This window comes from Columba livia, chromosome 2 (genome assembly GCF_036013475.1).
Source record: "Columba livia isolate bColLiv1 breed racing homer chromosome 2, bColLiv1.pat.W.v2, whole genome shotgun sequence".
Lineage (NCBI taxonomy): Eukaryota > Metazoa > Chordata > Aves > Columbiformes > Columbidae > Columba > Columba livia.
In genome coordinates this window covers 50,871,536-50,893,762 of record NC_088603.1, presented here as the reverse complement: position 1 = coordinate 50,893,762, position 22,227 = coordinate 50,871,536, and the positions used below count along the sequence as shown (strand labels likewise).

Below are 22,227 nucleotides of genomic sequence, written 5' to 3'. Positions count from 1 at the left end.
GTTTTACCTGTACATTCTATTTTGGCTGTGATAGGTACCACAACTGTCACAAAACATTACCTGTTACTCGTTCTGTGCCTTCACAGCACTTGCAAAGTGGCTGGTACCAGTACTAATGTGATTCAAGAGCCTGTGGGTTCTTCTGACTTGGCTTTAGACGGTGTTCATGCTAAAACATAATGGCTATAAACTCTCAGGAGGAGGTTCCAGCCCAAGTGCAGAGGCTTGGGATGAGTGTCAGGAGCTGTCCCGGTGGGTTCCTCCTGTGTAAATGGTCACAGTGCATTGGAGATCCGGTATTTCACTGATGGTGAGTCCTGATTTACCATGGAAATAAGGGGCACTGCAAATTCCTGTGCTTTTACCTATGTCTTAATCTATTATGAACAGATTAATACTGCTGTTCTTAGCGACTAGAGATGATAATTACATTCTGCATCCCTGCTTCAGTTTCATTGAATCTCACTGAAAGGGAGCTGTCATGGTCTGGCAGGAGGTTTGTGTTCTGGGAATCTTTGCAGTTTGTTTTAAATTGCACGACCTGTATGTCATTTTTGGGGAAGGACCTCTTGCCGCCCTTGAACTTTATAACTCCCTTGAGAATTTACTGTCTTTTTCTAGGCATCCTGATGGGATTAATTATGTAAAAGGCACTGGTAAATACTTAGCTTTTGAACAATATTTGGTTATGTGCATTTATTTGTAAACAGAAAAAACTGAAGAAGGGTCAAGCAGAGCCAATACTCCGTCTCTCTCTGAAAGGACTCTAGCTCTTCTCAGTCAAGTCCAGGAAGGGCTTTTCCAAGATATTGGCAGCTATTTGGCTTTATAATATTCCAAACAGGTAAGATGCTGTGTTATAGGTATTATTCTAAAAGAGGTAGTGTTTGGGTTTAGGCTAACGTATACAATAGGGGAAAAAGGTTTTACGAAATAATAAGACAAGCTTTTACTAAAAACTTGCCACATTTTTAACATGAATCGTAGAATGGTTTTGGTTGGAAGGGACTTTAAAGATCATTTGGTTCCAACCCCCCTGTCATGGGGAGGGACACCTTCAACTAGACCAGGTTGCTCAAAGCCCTGTCCTTGAACAGTTCTAGGGATGGGGCATCCACATCATTACTGGACAACCTGTTCCAGTGCCTTACCACGCTCATGGTGAAGAATTTCTTCCTTAAATCTAATTTAAGTCTACCCTCTTTCAATTTAAAGACATTACCCCTTGTCCTATCACTACATGCCCCCGTTAAAAGTCCCTGATTGTATCAGAAATAGAAAGAAAATTCTCTTAAATGTGCAATCTCTTCCTTAAGCTTGGAAGTTCATTGTTAATGTTTGACAAATACCAGTTGGTCTAATACAGTTGTCCCACAGCTCTTCCTCTGCTTGCATATTAGACCTTTGACAGCTCTATTAGTGCAGGTTGGAAGAGACCACTTTGAGAAGTCAATAATGAGAGAGAAAGGTATGCACACATACACACACATTCATTATTTTGTGTCATAATAGTGAAGTTTGAGTCATTAATGCCTGGCTCATTATTATCAACAAAGTGCACCAAATTGCAGGTGTACTAATAGAAGATCTCTGCCATGACTCATGCAAAATGGGGATCAGAACCAGTTAAAATCAAATACAGCCTAGAGGATATTTCAGAACAATAAATAAATTTCTGTTGTGATATAAATAGGTTTGGGTATTTTATTTTCCAATAAACCTTTCATAGCTAAAATACTTATCATGGAGATGTGGATGTATAATAAAATGGGGAGATTTATCACACAGGCATGCATTGGACTACTCTGCTTAGTTCTGCCTTTGGATCAGAGTTAGTTTACTCACTGTGTAGCTCTTCTGGCAATGTTCAGATTAATCAGGTGTTCTTTTATGCTCTGTAAAAAAAAAGAAGTTTCCCATTTCTGTCTTTTTAAGGTTACTGTCCATAAGGTGAATTTTGGATAACTTGCAGCTTAGGTTGACAAGAATTTTATAGCAACTGGAGACCTGGAATGACCCTCAGCAGCAACATTGTTCAGAAGGGGGAAAGTGGAAATTTTAGGCCATGAACAATATATTCACAGCATAATTAAATAATCTTGTTTCTGGTACATCCAGCCCTAGATATGGCAGTGTCCATCATTATGGGGTGCATGGCTGGTGTTAACATTTCCCTGCATTTATGTAATTTAGAGATTTACTTTAAAAAATAGAGCACCAACTTTCAATATCTGGTATTAAAATGATAGGTGATTATTAAGACTTTCTGCTGAGAGTTATCAGAGAGGTAATCTCTTTAATAGGAAAATCTCAGTCATCTATTTAGTAATACTGAGTAATCTGTTTAATAATGAGAAGCATTGTACCTCTTTTCTAAAGCCTGTTTTTTTGTTTTGTTGGTGGGAATTGAAGATGGAGTTGACTTTCACACCATCTTGCTGGTGTGATGGAAAGCCTGTTTGTTAGAATAGTTCAGTGCTCCTCCTTCCGTCAAGGCTGAATTGAATTATGGGTGCCCAGGGCAAAGTTGTTTCTAACATACTGGTATTTTTATCAGGAAAAATGATATATATTAAAGCATCTAAACAATCAGTCGCAGAGGAAGAAAGGGAATATTAACCCTATTGTATACTCAAGGAAACTGGGTTGTGTGGTATGGTTCTCATGCTAGCAAAAAGCACTTGAATCAGATCAGTCCCAGTTGATACGTCCTAGTACATAGCTGATGAGCAAACGTTACTGAAGACAATGCTATTTTTGGTCCATCTCTACGTTAGGTGTTCTGGGAGTTGCAGGATTTATTGCAAAAGGCTAAAGGGTATTATAGTGTTTACTTGAAATTCCAGCCACTTCAGCTGAATGCACAGCAAAGATTTTGAAAAATAGGAATTTTTTACGTATTGGCAGTTTCAAAGATGAGCATGTGAGGAAAGTGGTTGAAACTGAGAAAGAAAAAAGTAGCAATGCAATATTTGTAATAGCTATGAAATTGTTGGAAAGCGTGTTTGTAAGAGTGCAGGGCACATTCATCAGTTTACTTTCCCATTTTGTGCATTTAGAAGTGTAAACAATTATTGTTCATTAGGACAGTCATGTCGTAATGATTGCTGAAATATTTTGAATTGTCCCTGAGTCCTGTAGTGTTTGTTCTGACCAATGATATAACACCATCATTAATGCAGTTTATTTTCCGGTAAAGAATTGCAAAGTCTTAAGTAAAAAGGATTTCTGGTGTTGTGCAGAATGAGTAACTTCTGTTTCTTGAAATGTAGATTTTTTTTGTGTGTGTGTATGGTCAGTAAGTTTTCTTACTGTACATTCAGTAAATCAACATTAGTCAAATTAAGGTAGAAAAAATTAATGCAGCAGTTCTATAATAGCCAGTCACTAAAGGGCAGCTGGCCCAGGCTTAATGATGTAAATGCGGAAAACAGCATTACTGCAAAACTGAAAATGAGGGGGTAAAACTGAATCATTGCAGGTAGCCACATCATGTGTTCCCATTCATTGATTTATTGAACTATATCCTTATACTAATTACTGTTCTTCTCATGCGTGTGAGGGTTGGAAACCTTTTAATTTCCAGCCTAAATATATTCAGAATTATTTTAAATCTGTTTACCTTCGTGCCAGCTTTGTTGTTTATGTAATAGCTCTCCCCTTTCTGTTTCTCTCCCCTTCTCCATAAATTTATATTATTTCATTTCAGCCTTCATCCTGCTGGATTAAATCAGCGTAGTTGTTTCAGTCCATTCCAATACCGTTCTACACTAAATGTTTTAGGAGCACTTCCTTCCTTGTGCTTTCTTCTCATTTAAGTCCCTGTATCTTGCATATTTTTGCAAGTATTATTCCAGTTTGTGCACTACCGGTGCCTGGTACTGTGTTTTTGATACTTCACTACCTGTGCTAGAAATTTCTCACTGATTGTGTCTTAGGATTACTGCTGCTTTTCTTGGGAGTTCTGTCACGGTGATGGCTCTGTATACAAGGTGACTTTGCTGTTTCTAAATAACTGGTGAGTCTCAGATTAGAGCAGAAATCCTTTTTATTACTTGAAATCCTTCACACGATTCAGTGTCATACTATTCTGATTTCTCTGGATCTCAAAGTCCATCCTTTATAACACTTCGATCTTCCCTCAGGATACCGTCAGCAGTGACACCAGCTTTGGGCTCCAGCAAATTTTGTGGAGATACTCCTAGATTTTTTGCCAGCATTTTTAATGAAAATCCAGAGGCCAGGACTGACTTGTGAGGAATTCCAGTAGTACTGCTCTTAGCTTGATATCCCCCCCCTTCCTTTTTGTCATTTTCATGTGTGGCCAGCATCTCACCCACCTCACTGATTCTTCTATCAAATCCTATTTTTTCCAGATGAATTACTAATTTTCTTTCTGGCACACAGTGCTATATCAAAATATTTTTTCTAAAAACAAGTGAGATACAGGAGAACTAATCTGTCTGCTGTGCAGATAAAGTCTACCACATTTCACCCATAAGAAACAATATTTACTTTGTCAAAAAAGATTAGGTGAATCATACTTGATCTCTTCTTGGTAAGCCTATGCACAATTTATTCCAGTCTCTCTTCATCTCAGTGTGTTTTAACTTACTTTCCTTCAAAATTTGCTCTGAAGCTTTGCCTGATATTGGGAGCAGCCCTGACAATAACCAATTTCACCTTTCCCTCCTTTTTTTAAGTATAAGCCTTGTGTTTGCTTTTGCATTCTCTTTAAATGACAAATTCGTTAAAAATCTGCCTTACTTGCAAGGCCGTATGTAAGACAGAGTGGAAGGACTTTACGAGATGGAGAAGGAAGAACTCTTTATGGTGAAGGAAGGGGCATTATTTCAAAATGAGGATTTTTAATGTAAAGGAGATTCTCTTGCAGATTTTATAGAAGTAAGTTGGGCATATAATCGGTGTACCTTCATGTGGGTAGCTGTGAAAAGTTACGCTTCTTTAAGGCTGGAGCACAGTGAGGGAATAGAGCTTCAGCTGGGCTCCCACTTGTGCTGTCAAAAAACTCTGGTAGTTTGAACTTGCATGTTAAAACTCATATCCTTGACTGTGCTGATTTTACTCAAAGAAATTTCCCTCATGTCTTTCAGGCACGGGAAGAAAAAAAAGGAATCCATGAGCTTTAGCTTCCTGTTAAATCTAAAAATGAACAGTGGAACCCTTTGTATTGTATGAGAAGGTGCTGGTCTTCTCTAATATAAATCAATAAATAGGTAACACAAGGTGAAATCAGTTGAATCCATTTTGAATCAGTTCCAGTTTGAGCTCATCTGGTGGCTGAGGCCATTTTGGTTCAGTTTCAGCACAGGCTGTTGTGAAAAACAGGAGAGATGGGTGTCCCGCAGGTAGGTCCATGAGGGGCTGTGGTGGTGGACAAGGCTCTGCCTCTGATGCCACCTCCTCTGCTGGAACTGCAGCACCTTCCACCCCAGCTTCTCACCAGCTCCCTCCATTCTCCCTCAGCTCTGCCTGGTGGGACAGCAGAGCCAGGAGAGACTTGCACTGTGGTGGTGGGAGCAGATGCAAAGATGGACCCAATTTGAAATCACTGTATCTCTGCAACCAGCAACCTCCCATGAGTGAAACTTCTGCAGTCCATACAACAGGTGGAGAGAACAGAGCATTTATTAAAAGGTTACTAAAACTTGATAACTCATTAAAACATTTGTCAATTTTTGTGTAATTTTAACATGCTGGGGTCCATCTTTTTGAAACACCTTGTACTATGTTTGGGCAGCGAGTGACAGAAACTCATAAGAAAAGAGAAGTAAGGCTGTCTTACCCTGCTCGTGATAAGTCCGTGTGCCCTGCCAGATACATGCACACACATCAGTGCAGTGAGATGCATCACCAAGACTTCCAGCACGGGCATAACTTGAGGGTGATTTTTCTGGTGACAACAGAGCTATGACCTGCCACTGCCTGCGAGGAGATGTTTGGCTGTAAATTATCTCCAGCAGGAGCAGAAATGTTTGTGCTGACCAGGTTTTAGTTTCTCATGCCCAGTATGTCCCACCTGGGGACAGGGAGTTTCCATTTTCAGTTGAGTCATTACTCTGAGCCACTAATGTCCATTCGCCTTCTAAGTCTGTCCAATTTGGGCTTAACAGAGATTTCTGCATAATGAATCAGGTTGGGATCCATTTGTGGAAAAAAAATGAAGCCAGAGGTTTACAGTGGCTTTAATTCAGACTCTCTTTAATTCCTTCCAGTGGAAGATGTCTTGCTGCTGAATTTTAATCTACTGTAAGAAAAGTTTCTGCTACTGTTCTGAAGTTTCACTGGGTTGTTTCTTTTTCTCATAAAGCCAATCTGGTTCTTCTTTTACCTTAGTGATTTTGAAACCAAGATTTTTAATCTGTCCCATTGGTGATGGAGAAATTTAGCTATTTCTCAAAAAACGTCTGAAATCTCAATTGATTCTTGTTGGTTTGTTTGGAAATGTTATTTCCATAACTTCTCACAGTGGATTGGGAAACACTGTCCTTTTGCAGATGTATTACTTCACAATTTTTAAATAGAAGCAAATAACTTGTGCATACAGGTGTCACAGCTGATCAGATTTAGTAAAGAGAGAATTGAAGAATGCTTTCTGAGAGCATGATAGTATTTTTCCAAATGAATTTATATAGTTTAGCTTGTGTTATGAACCAGTTTATTTTAAGAAAAGCAAGGCTAGTACAGTTGGCTCTTATGCATTCTCTCTTGAGACATGACTGTGATAATGCTTTGTAAAAAAGCAGCCAAGCAATAATCCTAAATTTTGAGAACTAATTTTAAACTGAAATGCAGAAGCAAAGAGAGGTCTTGTCTGAGAAGGCTTTCATTTTTCCTGCTGAAATTGCTAAGTGTCTGCAATGGGAGCCATAGGAGAGAATTTCTAAGCAGGTTAGCTTAGCTCCTTTTTCAAGTACAGTCATAGTTCAACAGAGAAATTTCAGCTAAGATTTTTGCCTGCTTTATACTTTTTTGTTAGCTTGTTCTGAGAAATCATTATTTTCATGTTTGTATGTCACTATTCTGTGATCCTCATGCATGCAGACTTATTTCTGGAGTGAATGATAATACGCTTGGGAAAATAAGACCCTCAAGGAAAAATTAAGACAATTACTCATGGTCAGGATGGAATAAAGTGATAGAAAAGATGTAACTGCCTTCAGGAACCTTGAGGCATGATGTAAAAATTACTTTATTCAGTTCTCGTAGCCAACAAGGACAAAACAAATAACAGATTTACAATACAAAAGAGAAAATGTGTATCAAATAACGACAACAAAAAAGCTAGAGACTAGATAAGTAATGAAACAAGTTACAAGGGAATACTGTGCAGTTATTAACATCAGAGACACAATAGTTTAGACCAAATTTCCTCCTTATTGTTCAGATTCTGATAGTTCACAAAGATGTGACCTCAGCAAGCCTTAATGTGTTTTCTGGGCCTCTTTGCTCTCGCAGTCTCCCACACATTCACTTCATTTATATTCAAGAGCTTTTTACACCATGCAGCATCAGGAGAGAACTCACCCTACTTCACTTATCCCTAAACTAGGTGATTCTCTAAGCTTCTTTATAATGTAAATGGTTTGGGGTTATGATGAAATATGTCTGTTAATGTTGGAAATGGAAATGCCCTAGAATGTAGAGCAGGAATTAATTTTAAAATGTTTGCACTCTCTAAAATACTTTTAACCAAGAGATCTGTTTCCCAGACTAAAATACAATGTTTTAATGTATTATTTTTTTACAGTGGTATGGCTGAAATGTTGATTTAATGTTTCAGCCTATAAAGAAAAGCAATAACATAAAGTAGGGCAATATTACAGTCTAATTAAATGTTTCTAAAACATAACTTCTGATTACCTATCCAAAACTATGCTCTGGCAGCTGTAATATCAAACAGCTCAGTTCATATTAGTGTATGAAGTGAAAAACTCCACTACAGTAGCTTAAGAGCTGAATGTGCCACTTGGAAACGTGTTGTTTAAATAGCTTCTCTTGTTAAGCCTGTGGTCTAATTAACTTGATTTTCTGCTTGCCTTTCAAGAGGTTAAGTTTGACATCTGAAGAGTTAATGCTAAGTAATGTCCTTCTAGAGATTGATTAATGTTCACAAAGGTGTTTGAAGATGTTTGGCACTTATGCAGTGCATTATGGTGGTGATCTCAGATAAATACAATACACTAACAAGCACTGCGTTTCAGTGTTTCCTGAGCAGCTTGCACCCTACCACATCACTGTTTTCCTTGTTTGTGAGTACCAATTACTCAGTTTGGTCTATGTTAAAAGAGTATGCTTCAGCAGTTTTACTTTTGTTCTGCCAGTCTGACTTTGGGACTCTAGCCCAGTTAGTTTAAAAACATAATTTACAGATTAAGACAATTTGTAGAGGAAGAAAGCAATTTAGGTGCTTGTGGTTAAATAACTAAGATGCAGTTTTCACAGTGAGTTAATGACAGCATGTCCATCTGGGTTCCAATAGTGACTGAGTTCATGAGGAGAAAGAAGATTTGCATTTCCCCACGGATCGCTGGGTTGTCGCTGCCTCGCTCAGCCCTGCTGGTTGCCTCTGGCAGACCAAGAACAGAATAGCAGGTGGGCTATAGACATGCTAGGATGCTGCCAGTCTGGGGTATATTGCACGGGATTTTACCTGTGCAAACTTGTATCCAGCAGCTGTTTCTTTTTTTTCTCATGTTTTAATTTCACAATGGGAGAAAAAAAGTTATTTGGCAATTTGGTACATATATGTAAAAAGATACATATTTTAAAGGAGGTAGGTAGTTTGTAGGGATGCAGAAGCAGAAGGGAGAAGAGGTGTCATTGCTATGGTGGCTTGTCCTAAATGAAGCTGTAGTAGTGGTGGTACTGCACGTGTTTTCAAAGAAGCCAGGGAGAACATAGATGTGCATCTCCCGTTTCTTGAGCAAGCAATGTAATTTCAGCACAGTTTGGAACCAGATCTGAAATGAAAGATAAACTGCTGTCACTCTAGGATGTGTGATACAATGAATTCCCTCACCTTAATTACAGGCAGTCATTTTTTTTTTTTAATTGATGCTGATGTCATCATTCCCCGTGTGTCATTCTGTTGCCTTGTTTGGCATTTTGAGCGTATCTGGGACTGATTCAAAGCAAGTGGTTGAATTTAGAGTGGTTTTGTTTTGTTGCCATCTCTGTGACGGCAGTGGACGTCAGTTTAGCTGTGTGAACTCACTTTCTAGACAACTGATCATTTGCCCTCCCAGCATTTGCACTTCAGGAGCAAGCCTGACTGATGAGGCAGAGGTATCAGGCAGCCAGCCTGCCTCATACCCCTCCATGGGGGTATTGGAGGTGGCCTAAGAGCCTATCACAAAAGTGCACCAGAGGAGGCATCTCATATACAGACACCTTTAATAGTAAGTACAGAGGATTTGTGGTTGGGTAATTCAGCTGTAACCTTTTTTTTTCTAATAGGGGAATGACTTGGTTCAAGGAAGAAGATTCTTTTCCTTTCTGGCTTGACTGCTGGTTTGTTGGCTTCTCCATCTGCTCATTTGCTTTTCTTCCTTGCAGTTCTCCTGCTGTTGCTCATTTGTAATATCAAATACCAAAAAAAAAGGTTTTTTCCACTAGTTGTCTTACACAATGGCCACATTACAGTGTAATTTACAGTGTAATTTTAAATATTTGATTTTAATGAGGAGGTCTGTGTGAGGGAAGGGGGAACGGAAGCTGCTTAGGTAGCAAGGGGGGGACTTAAAAAAACCTGTAAACTTCCTAGGTTACTGTTTGCAGTGTTTTTCCTGCAGATTTTTGTAGGCTCCTTTTAAGTTTTGCTTACAGATGGAGCCCTAGGCAACCTATTTAAAGCAAAAATCATTTGCAGTGACAGCTCCTCTCTTGTGAATCGAAACAGCATGGTCTGTATTTAAATGGTAACCAGAGTATATTCTTGATGAAGTGTCTCACAGAAGGTGTTTGGAGAGGCACAAGCTATGACCTGTAATGCGGTCTATGTAACTTCTTAATAAAAAGAAAATGGGTAATTAGGGGTAAGAATATGCTTTTTAGCAAGAATCCCTTCAGAAGGATAAGAAATAAGCTGGTGCTCTCTAGAAGAGAGTAAGAAGTGAAAAGTCAGCAGTCTTGCCATGAAAGGCAGTTTCTGGGTCTACTACTCATGGGAGGGGACATCAAGGAGATGCAGAAGCAAAGAACAAGTACCCACCTCTGCACTCAGGAACTTCTGACACCAGCCCTCAGTGTTGTGGGTCTGCGGTGCAACAGCAGTTAGTAGAACAGGTGCCAGAGTATAGCATGTAGCAATAAACTTTGCCAATGGGTGTTGTAGGGTTAAAAAGAGTGGTTATGCAGTGTGACTGCCTTTATGCTGCTTTTTATAAATGCTGAGAATATCTGCCTCCCCCATTGCTACTGTAATTCTTTCTGATTTGTCTGGAGATACAGTTAAGGGTGGGTTCTCTGAGGGCTTAGGAGAGAGAGGATGCAACGAGGAAGGGACTACAGTATCGATGTGCAACAGATGTGATAAGGTGTTTCCCTTGATAGGCCTGAGCTTGGCTGGCCTTATGTCAATGCCACTACCTGTGTCAGTCAGAATTCAAGTAGACAGACAGTTTGTGGGCTTAGAAATTGTCAGAAATGCTTTTTTATATTTCGGGTGTTTTTGTTAAGCTTTCATGTAGCCATCATTGTCTTGTGTGCTTTGCAAGGTGCCAGGAACCTGACAGAGCAGCAGTGTTATCTTTTGTAAGAAGGTTTTGCATAGTATGTTTACTTGTTTAAAAAGCTTCTGTAGATTCTGCTTTATATGTGTAATTTCTTCATATTCTATATTTACTAGAAGTGACCATAAAGACTTCACAGTCCCTAAGCAGATTTTTCATGTTAATTGATTAACATGCTGATGATCCTAAAGGTCTTTTCCAACCTAAATGATTCTGTGATTTTATATTGTTGTTCAGGGATACTGTAAATATCCCAGAGCATAGCTGCAGATCTGTGCAGATCTCACAAAAGGCATTCTTTTTTGATGTGACAAGCCCTTGGTTTTTCATACCACTTCCACTCTCACAGAGTTTTCTCCTAGAAGTGCATGACTAATTTGAATTAAGTGCTCCTTCACCTCTGAAAATGATACTCTGATTTATCAATCAGATTTTAAAACTGCATTTTCACATTGTTGTTGATCACTGCTTTTTTTCTTTGTACTGAAAATAGTGGAGGAGTGAAAAGGGAAGCGGAGTGAGTACTTTCCGGTTTGCCCAAGAGAGTGCTGTGACACATTGTAAAGGCAGTTCGGAGTTATTAATATCTGGCACCTGTTTTATCACAAATGAAAATAGGCTGCTTTTGAAAGAGATGGGGAACCCTTACAAACATGATGCCGACTCTTTGTACTCTTATTAATTTCCTTTTTGTGTATAAGAGCCTTTTTAGTAACTCTCTTTGCACTTTGGCTTTCTGTTTGTATTTCTGACCACCATGTCCAGTCTTCAGGTCTGTCCGTAGTAGGGGAGGTGCAGTGAAGTCTCTATATTTACTGAGAGTTGCAAAAGGAGTTATTTTTACAAAATCAGCCTGCTTGTGTGGACACTACTGGCTTCATTGGTTTCTCAGTTCACCATCAGCTATGGATGTGGTAGGATGAGCCTGCCCAGATATTGTTCTTCAGCCGCCTCCCTATGGATGTAGCACAGGTGCCACCGCTGAACTCCTGGATCTTTTGGTAGTGATGAGTGTGGAACTTTATTGACTTGTGCCTCAATAGTCAAGGTTCTTTTTCCAATGCTTTCATTTGGAACAATGAGAGAGACAGATTTATAAACAGTGGTTCCTTTATTTAATGACATCTTGGGGAGAGGAGGTGTGTTTCTGACACAGCAGCAGTCACCTTCAAAGTGGATCTGGGTAAGTTAGTGAAGAGGTTGGGGCTGCATGAGCCATAATAATCCTAGTCCTGCCTGCCTTATCAGGCTCGAGGCTTCGTGGAATCCTTGTTTTTCATTGCATAGTGAAATTTATTCTCAGCCTCAAAAAAGGAAAGCGTACAAACTGTAGGAAGCCTTTTCTGTGTACTTTTATTCCAGTTTCACTCTATAGTTCCCTGATGAGAAGTAGCATGGGTTCAAAGAAATGCTGTTACCTTATGTCTTTCTGAGGAGTCTGAGTTGGTAGTTTTGCTGCATGTTTAGCAGTTTTGTATTCTTTCTGTTCCAACTAAGTATGTCATTAAATAAGGTAAGTTGTTGAAGGTCTTGTAACTACGTAGTACTGGGTAATTTCAGTGCTCTAGAAATGCTACATGCCATGTCAAAGAGGGGGCATTTTTACCCTATTTTACGTGATCAGCTCATTGCTTTCCTGAGTTATTGTGTGTATGCTACTTCAGTGCTGCAGTTTTGGATTTGGTTCACTCCTGATGTACTTGTGTGGAAGGACATTTCTGAGACACCCACAGCCCTGGGGAAACCAGTGGCACATCTTGCACAATTCAGTGGTACACTGCTTCCTAATCCCCTTTCTGTTTCAAAGCAGATGAAACAAAACCCTCACATAATTCACCTAGATTTGGAATTAAACAAATACAGCTTAGCTTTTTGCATTATTTTGCTGTGTCTTGAAGCTTAGTTGCTTGTATTTTATTTTCTCAATCAAAGTAAAAAAGATGAGTGGCTTTTGTTCTAATACCAGTTGAACCTTCTAAACAGCACTGTTCCAAACAAAAGAAAATTACACGATTGGCAGCGATATTACTGCTTCATTAATGCAATGCCATTGCTAGTGACCTTCCTTGCCTTAAATTACAGTTTCCCCGTAATGTGCCAGAAAGGTAGCCAAAGGTTTTCTCTCAAATTATTGCCAGTAGCCTACAGGGCTCAGTGGTGTAGATAACTTGGAAATAGCTGTATTTCTGCAGTATTAGGTGCGCTTTTCCTTACTTACTCCTTGTGTTACTGAGAGAATTTTTGATTGCGTATACAAAAATGGTCATGGCAGTAGTTATTTTTACTGTATCTTATCTTCAGGGAGAAGTAGAAATTACAGTGCTGCTTCTCCTGAGAGCTATTGAGAATTCGTTGCTCTTTGGTTGTCGTCTTTTACTGGCAAACAATAATCCCAGAGGAGGCCATGCCAAATGGAGATGATATTTTCAAGGTCCATATTGCACTCTTCATTTGTGGATTTGCTGCACTTCAGGAAGGGCAATGGATCTTTCTACCCGCCTCCCTTCTGATCAAATATTATCATCTCCATTCTGTGAAACTGGGGAAAACAACAGACGGGATAAATGACTCACCCAGAATTAAGCAGCAGCTCAGTAAAAGAAAACGCAAATCTCTCTGAAGACTGGATCACATGGATTCCAGGTACCTTTCAGACAGGGAGGTGTTTTTGAACCCCGCTCTCCCTAGTGCTCTGAATCACTGCTTCTCTAATCTCAAAACTCACACAATTTCACTACGCTGTTCTTGATGAGTTTCGTGGTGCATGGGATCCATTAATACCACCCCCAACACTGAGGCTTAGTCCTCACCACAGGTGTCTGTTTGTCCTTTTATGTGTGACAGCATTAATGCCATTTGACCATATTTATATGGCTGACTGAATAATTTGATTGATTTAAGCTGTCTGCCTGCTCTTGACATATTTGAGAATAAACAGCAACATTACCACTCTTATTTATTATCTACTTAATCAGACCTAGTTGTATTTTGTAGACCAGTTGTACAGGGCTGACATCCATGAATGAGGTACCTCATTTGTGATTAGTAAATTGCCTTTGATATGCACTCCCAGTGTGATGGGTCTAAGCCTTAAATTTACAGAAAATGACTGTTTCAGTCACCTCAACTTGTCTCCCCATAGCATAGTGAATGGGTTTTGAAAATAATGGTTTGGGCAACTCCTAATTTTAAATGTTCCTCTCCATTATAGATATGGCTATTTATTATTTTATTATTTTATTATTTTGCTTTCACACCAGTACGACCCTTTTCATGTCTTGGATCCAAGAACTTCACAATGGAGGTCAGAATGACCATGCGCCTTTTTAAAGATGTGATGGGGAACAAGTATCCAGTATCAATATAGCAATTTAGCAGAGTCAGGAAGAAAGCAGAGGTTTCTTAAGGTCAAGGGCAGTACCTTGCCTAGAGAGGTTTATCACTGTGTATTTGTCTGCTGTGGTAACTTTGAGAGGAGAGGAGGGTTGTCTCTGTGTTACTTCCAAATATTGCATAAAATAAATTCTAAGGTAAAAATATTGTATTAATATTTTTTGTCCCCTTTCTGAATGGAAATAGCCTACTTTTTAAGGTGGGGGAAAGATGTAATCAGCACTTCCAGCTGTCAGCCAGCTCCTGCTGAACTGGTGGCCTTTTGTTCATACTGGTTTGGACAGTGAGGTGACATGCCAGCCTGGTATCTGGTCTGGTGCACTTGCCCTTTCCTGGAGTCTGTCTTGCATGCAGAAATCCCTATTGTCTGTATTCAGTTAACCACAGCAACTTTGAAATTTAAATTTCTGCTGTATTTCAAGTTGAACATCATCGTGTAATCTGTGCCCTTCTAAAGACAGGTTTATGCAAATATGCAAATACCTAACTGTTCTTATTACAGCTAGGAGAAATTTGGCCCTGATGATATTGTTTCTCATGGGAAAAGGTATTTAGAGATGGGTGAAAAAATAAGGTATAACCTTTTTCTTCTTTCTCAATTTGTTTTATTTTTCCTGTTGTTTTTGACTAATTCACAGAGGAACAACATAGCATATCAAATCTGTTTACTGCTCAAAGAGTCATGGATGCTTGAATGTCTTTGTTGTAATTTAGGAAATGGACTGACAGACAGAATTGTGTTGGGTAGGCACTAAAAATATACACCAAATGAACCACATAATTACCTATGTAGAAATAAGCTCTTTTTTTGCCAGTGCAGTTTATGATGAGAAATGAACTAAGCTTCTTCCTCAAAGTCACAGCTATAGATCAGCTAGAAGCTTGAAGGACTATTTGAATCCTAAGAGGTGACACATTGATCTACAGCTCCGAGAATTGTGCCAAGAAAGGAAAATCAACAAGATGTTCACCTGATTTATGTGGGCCAGACATATTTGACTTGCCTTTCGAAGGTGATCTCACAAAGGCGTAATTAAAACTTGATGATGTTGTTAAATAATCATGATGATTTGTGTCCCTGCGTTGCAGCTGTGTGTGTGTTTTTTGTGTGGTTATAAATGTGTTTAGTCCTTGCTTCTAAAAATGAAGGTTAGAGTGTGGTGGGCTTAAGGGCAGGAATTTTGTGCACTCTTTTTATGAAGAAAGTCTCCAACCAAATTATTCTAATGCCAGACCTCTGCTTCAGTTTACAACTAGTCATATTGCAGGTTAGTGACAAAATAAATCCAAGGAGTTTTAAATTAGTAAAACTGAGCAGCCTCTAAATGTGCCCACTCTGCAGAGACAGGCAGTGCTCTGATATGGGAGATGCTGACTTGGGGCTGGAGAACATGCGGTAAGACCACAGGTTGTGACTCGATCTTACTCTGGTCTGGAAACCACTAGTATCACAGTATTGACTTTCCTTCATCCTCATCTTACCTGTCAAAAGGAGAAAGCAAGCATCAGGACAAGGGTTTTCTTTCATTAGGTATTTAAACACTCTGAACACAACATACATGTGACTTGAGCTGCAGCCTGTAGATATGTTGTAATTTAAACACTCCTCATGTGCTTCTTTTGTGATTTTTCCATTGAATCATATTATTTTGGATAGAATTTTCGAGACATACAAATAGGTACCCTTGAAGTTAAGTATGGATTTTTTTTTCCCTCTACTGTCTGGATGCTGGTGGGAATTTTGATGAAGTTGTTTATCATTTGATTTTGAATTTTTTTTAGGGTTTGTGTTATGCTTTAAGACATTGATCCCACTTTCTAATAAGCCTAACTTTCTCCATTTATGTCAATAACAATGATTTTTACTCTTTTGTTTTCAGACCAAAAAGGCATAAAACGCAGTATGTTGCCTACTTACTAAAAAAAGGAGGGGATGGGAGGAAGTGGCACCTCTGATTCTGCATCCAGAACAGCCAGCATAATAGATATGGTTTGGGGCTGATTATCATAAGGAGCGTGAGTTAGATCAAGTTTCTGAGAATCCCTAGCCTTTCCATTAATTTTGATTTATTGATTTTTATGAGCAGGAGCAGTGATAAGCTCAGGCTCTGAGCAGGATCAGAAAGGCCAGTGTGTGTTGAGGGTTATTGCCTTGTTTCGTGCTGTGATTTATACAGCGTAGGTACCAGCTGCATTATTCTGCTTGGTGTTATTTCTTCTCATCATTATAGTATTTGATGACTTAAAGACAAGTGCCCTCTGAGAATCTGTTCTGTTGTGTCTCTGACATTATTACAGGCTGAAGGTCTGATTATTGGAAGTGCTGAGCCCTTGCAGCTCCAGTGGAATTAATGGAAGCTGAAGGTGCTCTGAAAATCACGCCTGAGGCATTTTATTCTTTTAAAGGGATTGAGTCGTGCCTTATAAATATAAGTGTCTGCTTTGACTAATGGAGTTTATTTGATTAGAATGAAACCTGTGCTCCAAAATTAACTCTCGTCCTTGCTACGTAGCTGAGGAGTTGATTAGATCTTCGTAAATCTGATATTAGAATTAAGCTTCAAATTAACAATTAAGCTTCAGAGTTTTGCTTTATAATTGGAATACTGAATGTTGGGAAAGATCAGAATCCCCTTTTCTTTGAGGGTTCAGGTGATTCTAAGCACAACTCACGTTGCTTTGGCAGAGCTACTGGTGCAGCAGTGGTAACTAAACATGCTGAATGGGTGGCTTTGTGGCTAGAAGAGGTACCAGGACCAAGTGTTTGCAGCTGATGCAGGGGATCAGCCTGTCTGAGCCTTTCACACTCTCCTGCAAAGAGTCTTAATTCTGATTTATCCAGTTCCACTGAGAGAAAGCAGATGTCAGACAGTGATCCAGCCTAAGAAAAAGGGTGATTTATCCTAATGCTTGATAAATCTGCCATTCTTGCAGAGGAGAAACTTGGCTGAGCAGCAGCAGTTTTATCCTGAAGTGAGGGAAGGTGCTGCTGGATGGGCATGTGAGTGACTGACAGAAAACTCCAAAGGAGCGCTCATGCAGAGGTGAAAGCCAAACCTGAGAGATTTGAGGACTGGGTACATGCAGAAAGGTTTAGTCAACTTGACTTCTGTTTGCTTTTTAAGAACATTAATATGCAGCCTACTGATGTGGGTGTTCAAGTCATGAAAGCCTTTAAAGATTCTCTCTGGTCCTTTGCTAACACCCCTTCTGTTCCCAGGTTGCTCGGGTGTGCCCAGGGGTCAGCATTGCTTCAGCCCTTAGTATTTTAAAAGCTGTTCATCACTCAAGGATACTCACAACAGTCTTGCCAAAATGTAGTTTTCCTTTTTGGGAACATCATTATAGTATTCTTATATTTTTCCTTCCTTAAAGCAGGTCTTTGTTTAAAAAGTATATAGTTTGGGGTTGGTTTGGTTTTTCTTTAGTTGTTTTTTTTTCCTTGGGTTGGTTGGTTTGTTTGTTTTTTCTTCTCAGATCAGGGACAGATGACAGAAGATCCATTTCTTTTGTTTCCAGTTATTTTCAAAGAACAAATTTAATCGGTTACATTCTCATCTATGTATCTGTCTAGATTTCTCTGGTTACCACTGTGGTATGTCCATGTACAATATGGTAGATCATCTGCTGTGTCAGCAGAGCTTCACATTTCAGTGTCTACATTTATCTAATACTGTTTTGTGACTGATGGATGGGACTTGGTGTTTGGTTCTCAGCAGGCAATATGGTACATGCTGTTAGCAGTGGGGAAGGCTGTTGTTTTGATGAGGAGAGTTGTGCTCCTTCCCTGTGTCTTTCTGTCTCAGCCTGGACAACAAAACTTGTCACAAACAAAACACCCATTGATAGAATATTCGGGCAAACAGGTAGTTGCTTCCTCTTGTTCTTGCTGCTGGTCTCCTGCAGACAAGCTCTATACAATGTTTCATTATCTTTAAGACTGTTGACCAAATCTGACTTTTCAAGATAATGTTTTGACATCCTTTGCTACTAGAACTGGGATTCTTCTCCTTTACAGTGTTTTCTAAATTTTGTGGTTGATTGCATTTTATGTTTATTTTTTTTGAGCTCCTGCCTGTACATGTTTTATTCCACCTTCCTTGTTTTTCTGTTTTTAGCCAGTGAGACCTGCAACGATTTCCATCCCATGTTCTTCACCCACGACAGATCATTTGAGGAGTTCTTCTGTATCTGCATTCAGCTCCTGAACAAGACATGGAAGGAGATGAGGGCAACCTCAGAGGACTTTAACAAGGCAAGAAAAAGCGTGGGGTGAAAATAACTGGGCAGGATGGTGAAACAAGGCCATGTATTCTTCCCCAGAGGCACAGAGGTTTACTGATCCCACTTCTGCTGAGTGCTGTGGAGTTTTCATCTGTGCAGATTCTCTGCACATCAGAGGACCAGCATTTAGAAAGTGGGATTGGGGGATGGGAGGCGTAAGAGTGGTTCACAGACCTTTTTCTATCACGTTGCTCTGCAGACTGCAAAACTAAAAACCTGGCTTGAGGGGAAATTCTGCCTTTTTATGTTAGCAATATTATGCTGAAGTGCTGCAGCTTCTAAGGTTGTAAATAATGCAAAGAGAGTACTGCAGTGATAGTTCTGTACATTCCTTTCATTTCATATGAGCACTGGAGTGATAAAATATTCAATAGTGGACACAATCCTGACAATGTGCTGTACAGTTTAGCCTGCTAAAACAAAACAAAACAAACCCTCAGTATTGAACCCTTTTGGTTGTAAGACAGAATTCTGAAAGTTTCAGCCAATCTCCTGCCTATGAGCAAAGCTATGGAGAAAACAGCCGTCTATGTTAAAGGGCCCTAGACATCCTGTTTTAACTGTCTGACTTACCAGGAGGCTGAAATGTATCTTTGGGATTTTGTAAGAATGACAAACTTGTGCTTTTGTGGCCAGCTGGCATCCTTATCTTTGTTGGGATCCTTTGACTAGATCTTGATCCTCTCCCTGAGACTAGAGGTTGGTTACAGAGCTGTTGGTTAAGAACGAAAAGTGAGACTGTTGCACTGTGTCACCAGACTCAGATGTTATGTGAGAGCTAGTAAGAATGATCATGCCTAACTTCTAATTGGAACTATCTGTTACTGAAGTGGTCTAAATGTCCATTTTCAACTGCAGAATGAAGGTGAATCTTTAGGACAGTGTGGAATACCCTTTGTTGAGTTCTTTTAGGTGAGATAGTTGCCGGTCGTACCAGAGCCCTGGCAAAAGAGAGGAGGGAAGCCCAGAACGTGTACTGTTAGCTAGATGACCTAGAGTCTTGTTCTTTCACAGAATTTCTGACATGCTTCTCTTACCTAATGGTCCAGGAGTGCAGAAGGAGCAATAGCAAGGTCACTGAACAGTGTAGAAACCTAAAATCAAGGGCTTAAAAAGGCAACAACATTTTAAAGACTACTACTAATACGTGGTTGTTTTTAAAAACATGTATTAACTGCCTATTACTTACAGGCCTTCTGTCTTGTTAGAAGAAGGATTTCACAGAATCACAGAATCACATAATCGACTGGGTTGGAAAAGACCTCAGAGATCATCGAGTCCAACCCTTGGTCCAACTCTAGTCCGTTTACTAGATCATGGCACTAAGTGCCATGTCCAATCTCAGTTTAAAAACCTCCAGGGACGGCGAGCCCACTACCTCCCTGGGCAGGCCATTCCAATGCCTGACCACTCTCTCTGTAAAGAATTTCTTTCTAATATCCAGCCTAAATTTCCCCTGGCAGAGTTTAAGCCCATGCCCCCTTGTCCTATTGCTAACTGCCTGGGAGAAGAGACCAATCCCCACCTGGCTATAACTTCCCTTCAGGTAGTTATATAGAGTGATGAGGTCACCCCTAAGCCTCCTCTTCTCTAGACTAAACAACCCCAGCTCCCTCAGCCTCTCCCCATAGGTCTTATGTTCAAGTCCCTTCACCAGTCGTGTTGCCCTTCTCTGGACCCACTCCAGCACTTCAATGTCTTTCCTGAACTGATGGGCCCAGAACTGAACACAATACTCCAGGTGTGGCCTCACCAATGCAGAGTACAGGGGAAGGATCACTTCCCTTGTCCTGCTGACCACGCTATTTTTGATACAGGACAGGATACCATTGGCCTTCTTGGCCACCTGGGCACACTGTTGGCTCATGTTGAGCTTCCTGTCAATTAGTACCCCCAGGTCCCTTTCTGTCTGACTGCTCTCCAGCCACTCTGTGCCCTGCCTGTAGCGCTGCAGGGGGTTGTTGTGGCCAAAGTGCAGCACCTGGCACTTGGCCTTATTGAACTTCATCCCACTGGAATCAGCCCATTTTTTCAGTCTATCCAGATCCCTCTGCAGAGCCCTCCTGCCCTCCAGCAGGTTGACACTCCCCTCCAACTTGGTGTCATCAGCAAATTTGCTGATGATGGTCTCAATCCCCTCATCTAAATCGTCAATAAAGATGTTAAACAGGACTGGACCCAACACTGACCCCTGGGGAACACCACTAGTGACTGGCCGCCAGCTGGATGCAGCCCCATTCACCAGCACTCTCTGGGCCCGGCCCTCCAGCCAGTTCTTAACCCAGCGTAGAGTACACTTGTCCAAGCCGTGGGCTACCAGCTTTTGCAAGCGTATATTATGGGAGACAGTGTCAAAGGCCTTGCTGAAGTCCAGATAGACCACATCCACGGTTTTCCCCTCATCCACCAGGTGAGTCACCTGATCATAAAAGGAGATCAGGTTGGTCAGACAGGACCTGCCCCTCCTAAACCCATGCTGGCTGGGTCTGATCCCTTGTCCATCCTGAAGGTGCTGTGTGATTCCATTCAGGATGATCTGCTCCATAACCCTGCCAGGCACCGAGGTCAGGCTGACAGGCCTGTAGTTGCCAGGGTCAGCTCTGCAGCCCTTTTTGTGGACTGGGGTAACATTGGCCAATTTCCAATCATATGGGACCTCCTCAGTGAGCCAGGACTGTTGGAAGATGATGGAGAGCGGCTTGGCAAGTTCTTCTGCTAGCTCCCTCATCGCCCTAGGATGGATCTCATCTGGTCCCATAGACTTGTGAGGATCCAGATGGCTCAGTAAATCACCAACTATTTCCTCCTGGAATACAAGGGGCCTATTTGGCTTCCCATCTCTGTCAACCACCTCCAGAGATGAGTTATCCTGAGGGCCACCTGTCTTACTGGTAAAAACTGAGGCAAAGTAGGTATTAAGTACCTCAGCTTTCTCCTCATCTTTGTTAACTATATTTCCCTCAGAGTCCAACAGAGAATGGAGGTTTTCCTTGCCCCTCCTTTTGTTATTAACATATTTGAAGAAGGACTTTTTATTATCCCTGACAGAACTGGCCAAATTAACTTCAAATTGCACTTTTGTTTCCCTGATTTTTTTTCTGCATGATCTAGCTATTTCCATAAATTCTTCATAAGTAGCCAGCCCTTTTTTCTGCAGTCGGTAAAGTCTCTTTTTATTTCTGATTTCATTCAGAATCTCCCTGTTTAGCCAAGCCGGTTGTCTTCCCCGCTGGCTAGCCTTTCAGCACACTGGTATAGCCTGTTCCTGTGCACTCAAAACCACCTGCTTGAAGCATGTCCAACCCTCCTGGGCCCCCTTGTTTTTAAGCATTGTTTCCCAGGGTATGCTCTGAACTAGACTTCTGAATAGGCAAAAATCTGCCCTCCGGAAGTCCAGCGTAGAGGTTTTGTTAATGGTTCTCCCTGCATCTCTGAGTATTGAAAATTCTATTATTTCATGGTCGCTATGCCCCAGGTGGCCTCCAACCACTACATCTCCCACCAGCCCTTCTCTGTTTGTAAACAGTAGGTCTAGCGGGGTCTTGCCCCTGGTAGGCTCATTTACCAGCTGATGAAGGAAATTGTCCTCTATACACTCTAGGAACTTCCTAGACTCCCAGCAGATATCCGGCAGGTTAAAGTCACCCACAAGAACAAGGGCCGTTGATTTTGAGACATCTGCCAGCTGCTTGTAGAATAATTCATCTCCTTCATCATCCTCGTTGGGTGGTCTGTAACAGACACCGACGAGGATGTCAGCCTTGTTGAACTTCCCTCTGATTCTGGTCCACAGGCA

General features: G+C 40.7%; 1 protein-coding gene across 10 annotated transcripts in view; it reads left to right on the top strand.

Moving 5' to 3' along the window:
• Positions 1 to 22,227, top strand: part of ELMO1 (engulfment and cell motility 1) — a 315,282-nt gene that overhangs the window by 184,420 nt on the left and 108,635 nt on the right. For all 10 annotated transcript variants that reach the window (XM_065051841.1, XM_065051834.1, XM_065051836.1 and 7 more), the window contains one exon: positions 18,266 to 18,402. In XM_065051841.1, the coding sequence (XP_064907913.1) occupies positions 18,266 to 18,402 (137 nt within the window). The remainder of the gene's footprint in view (positions 1 to 18,265; positions 18,403 to 22,227) is intronic.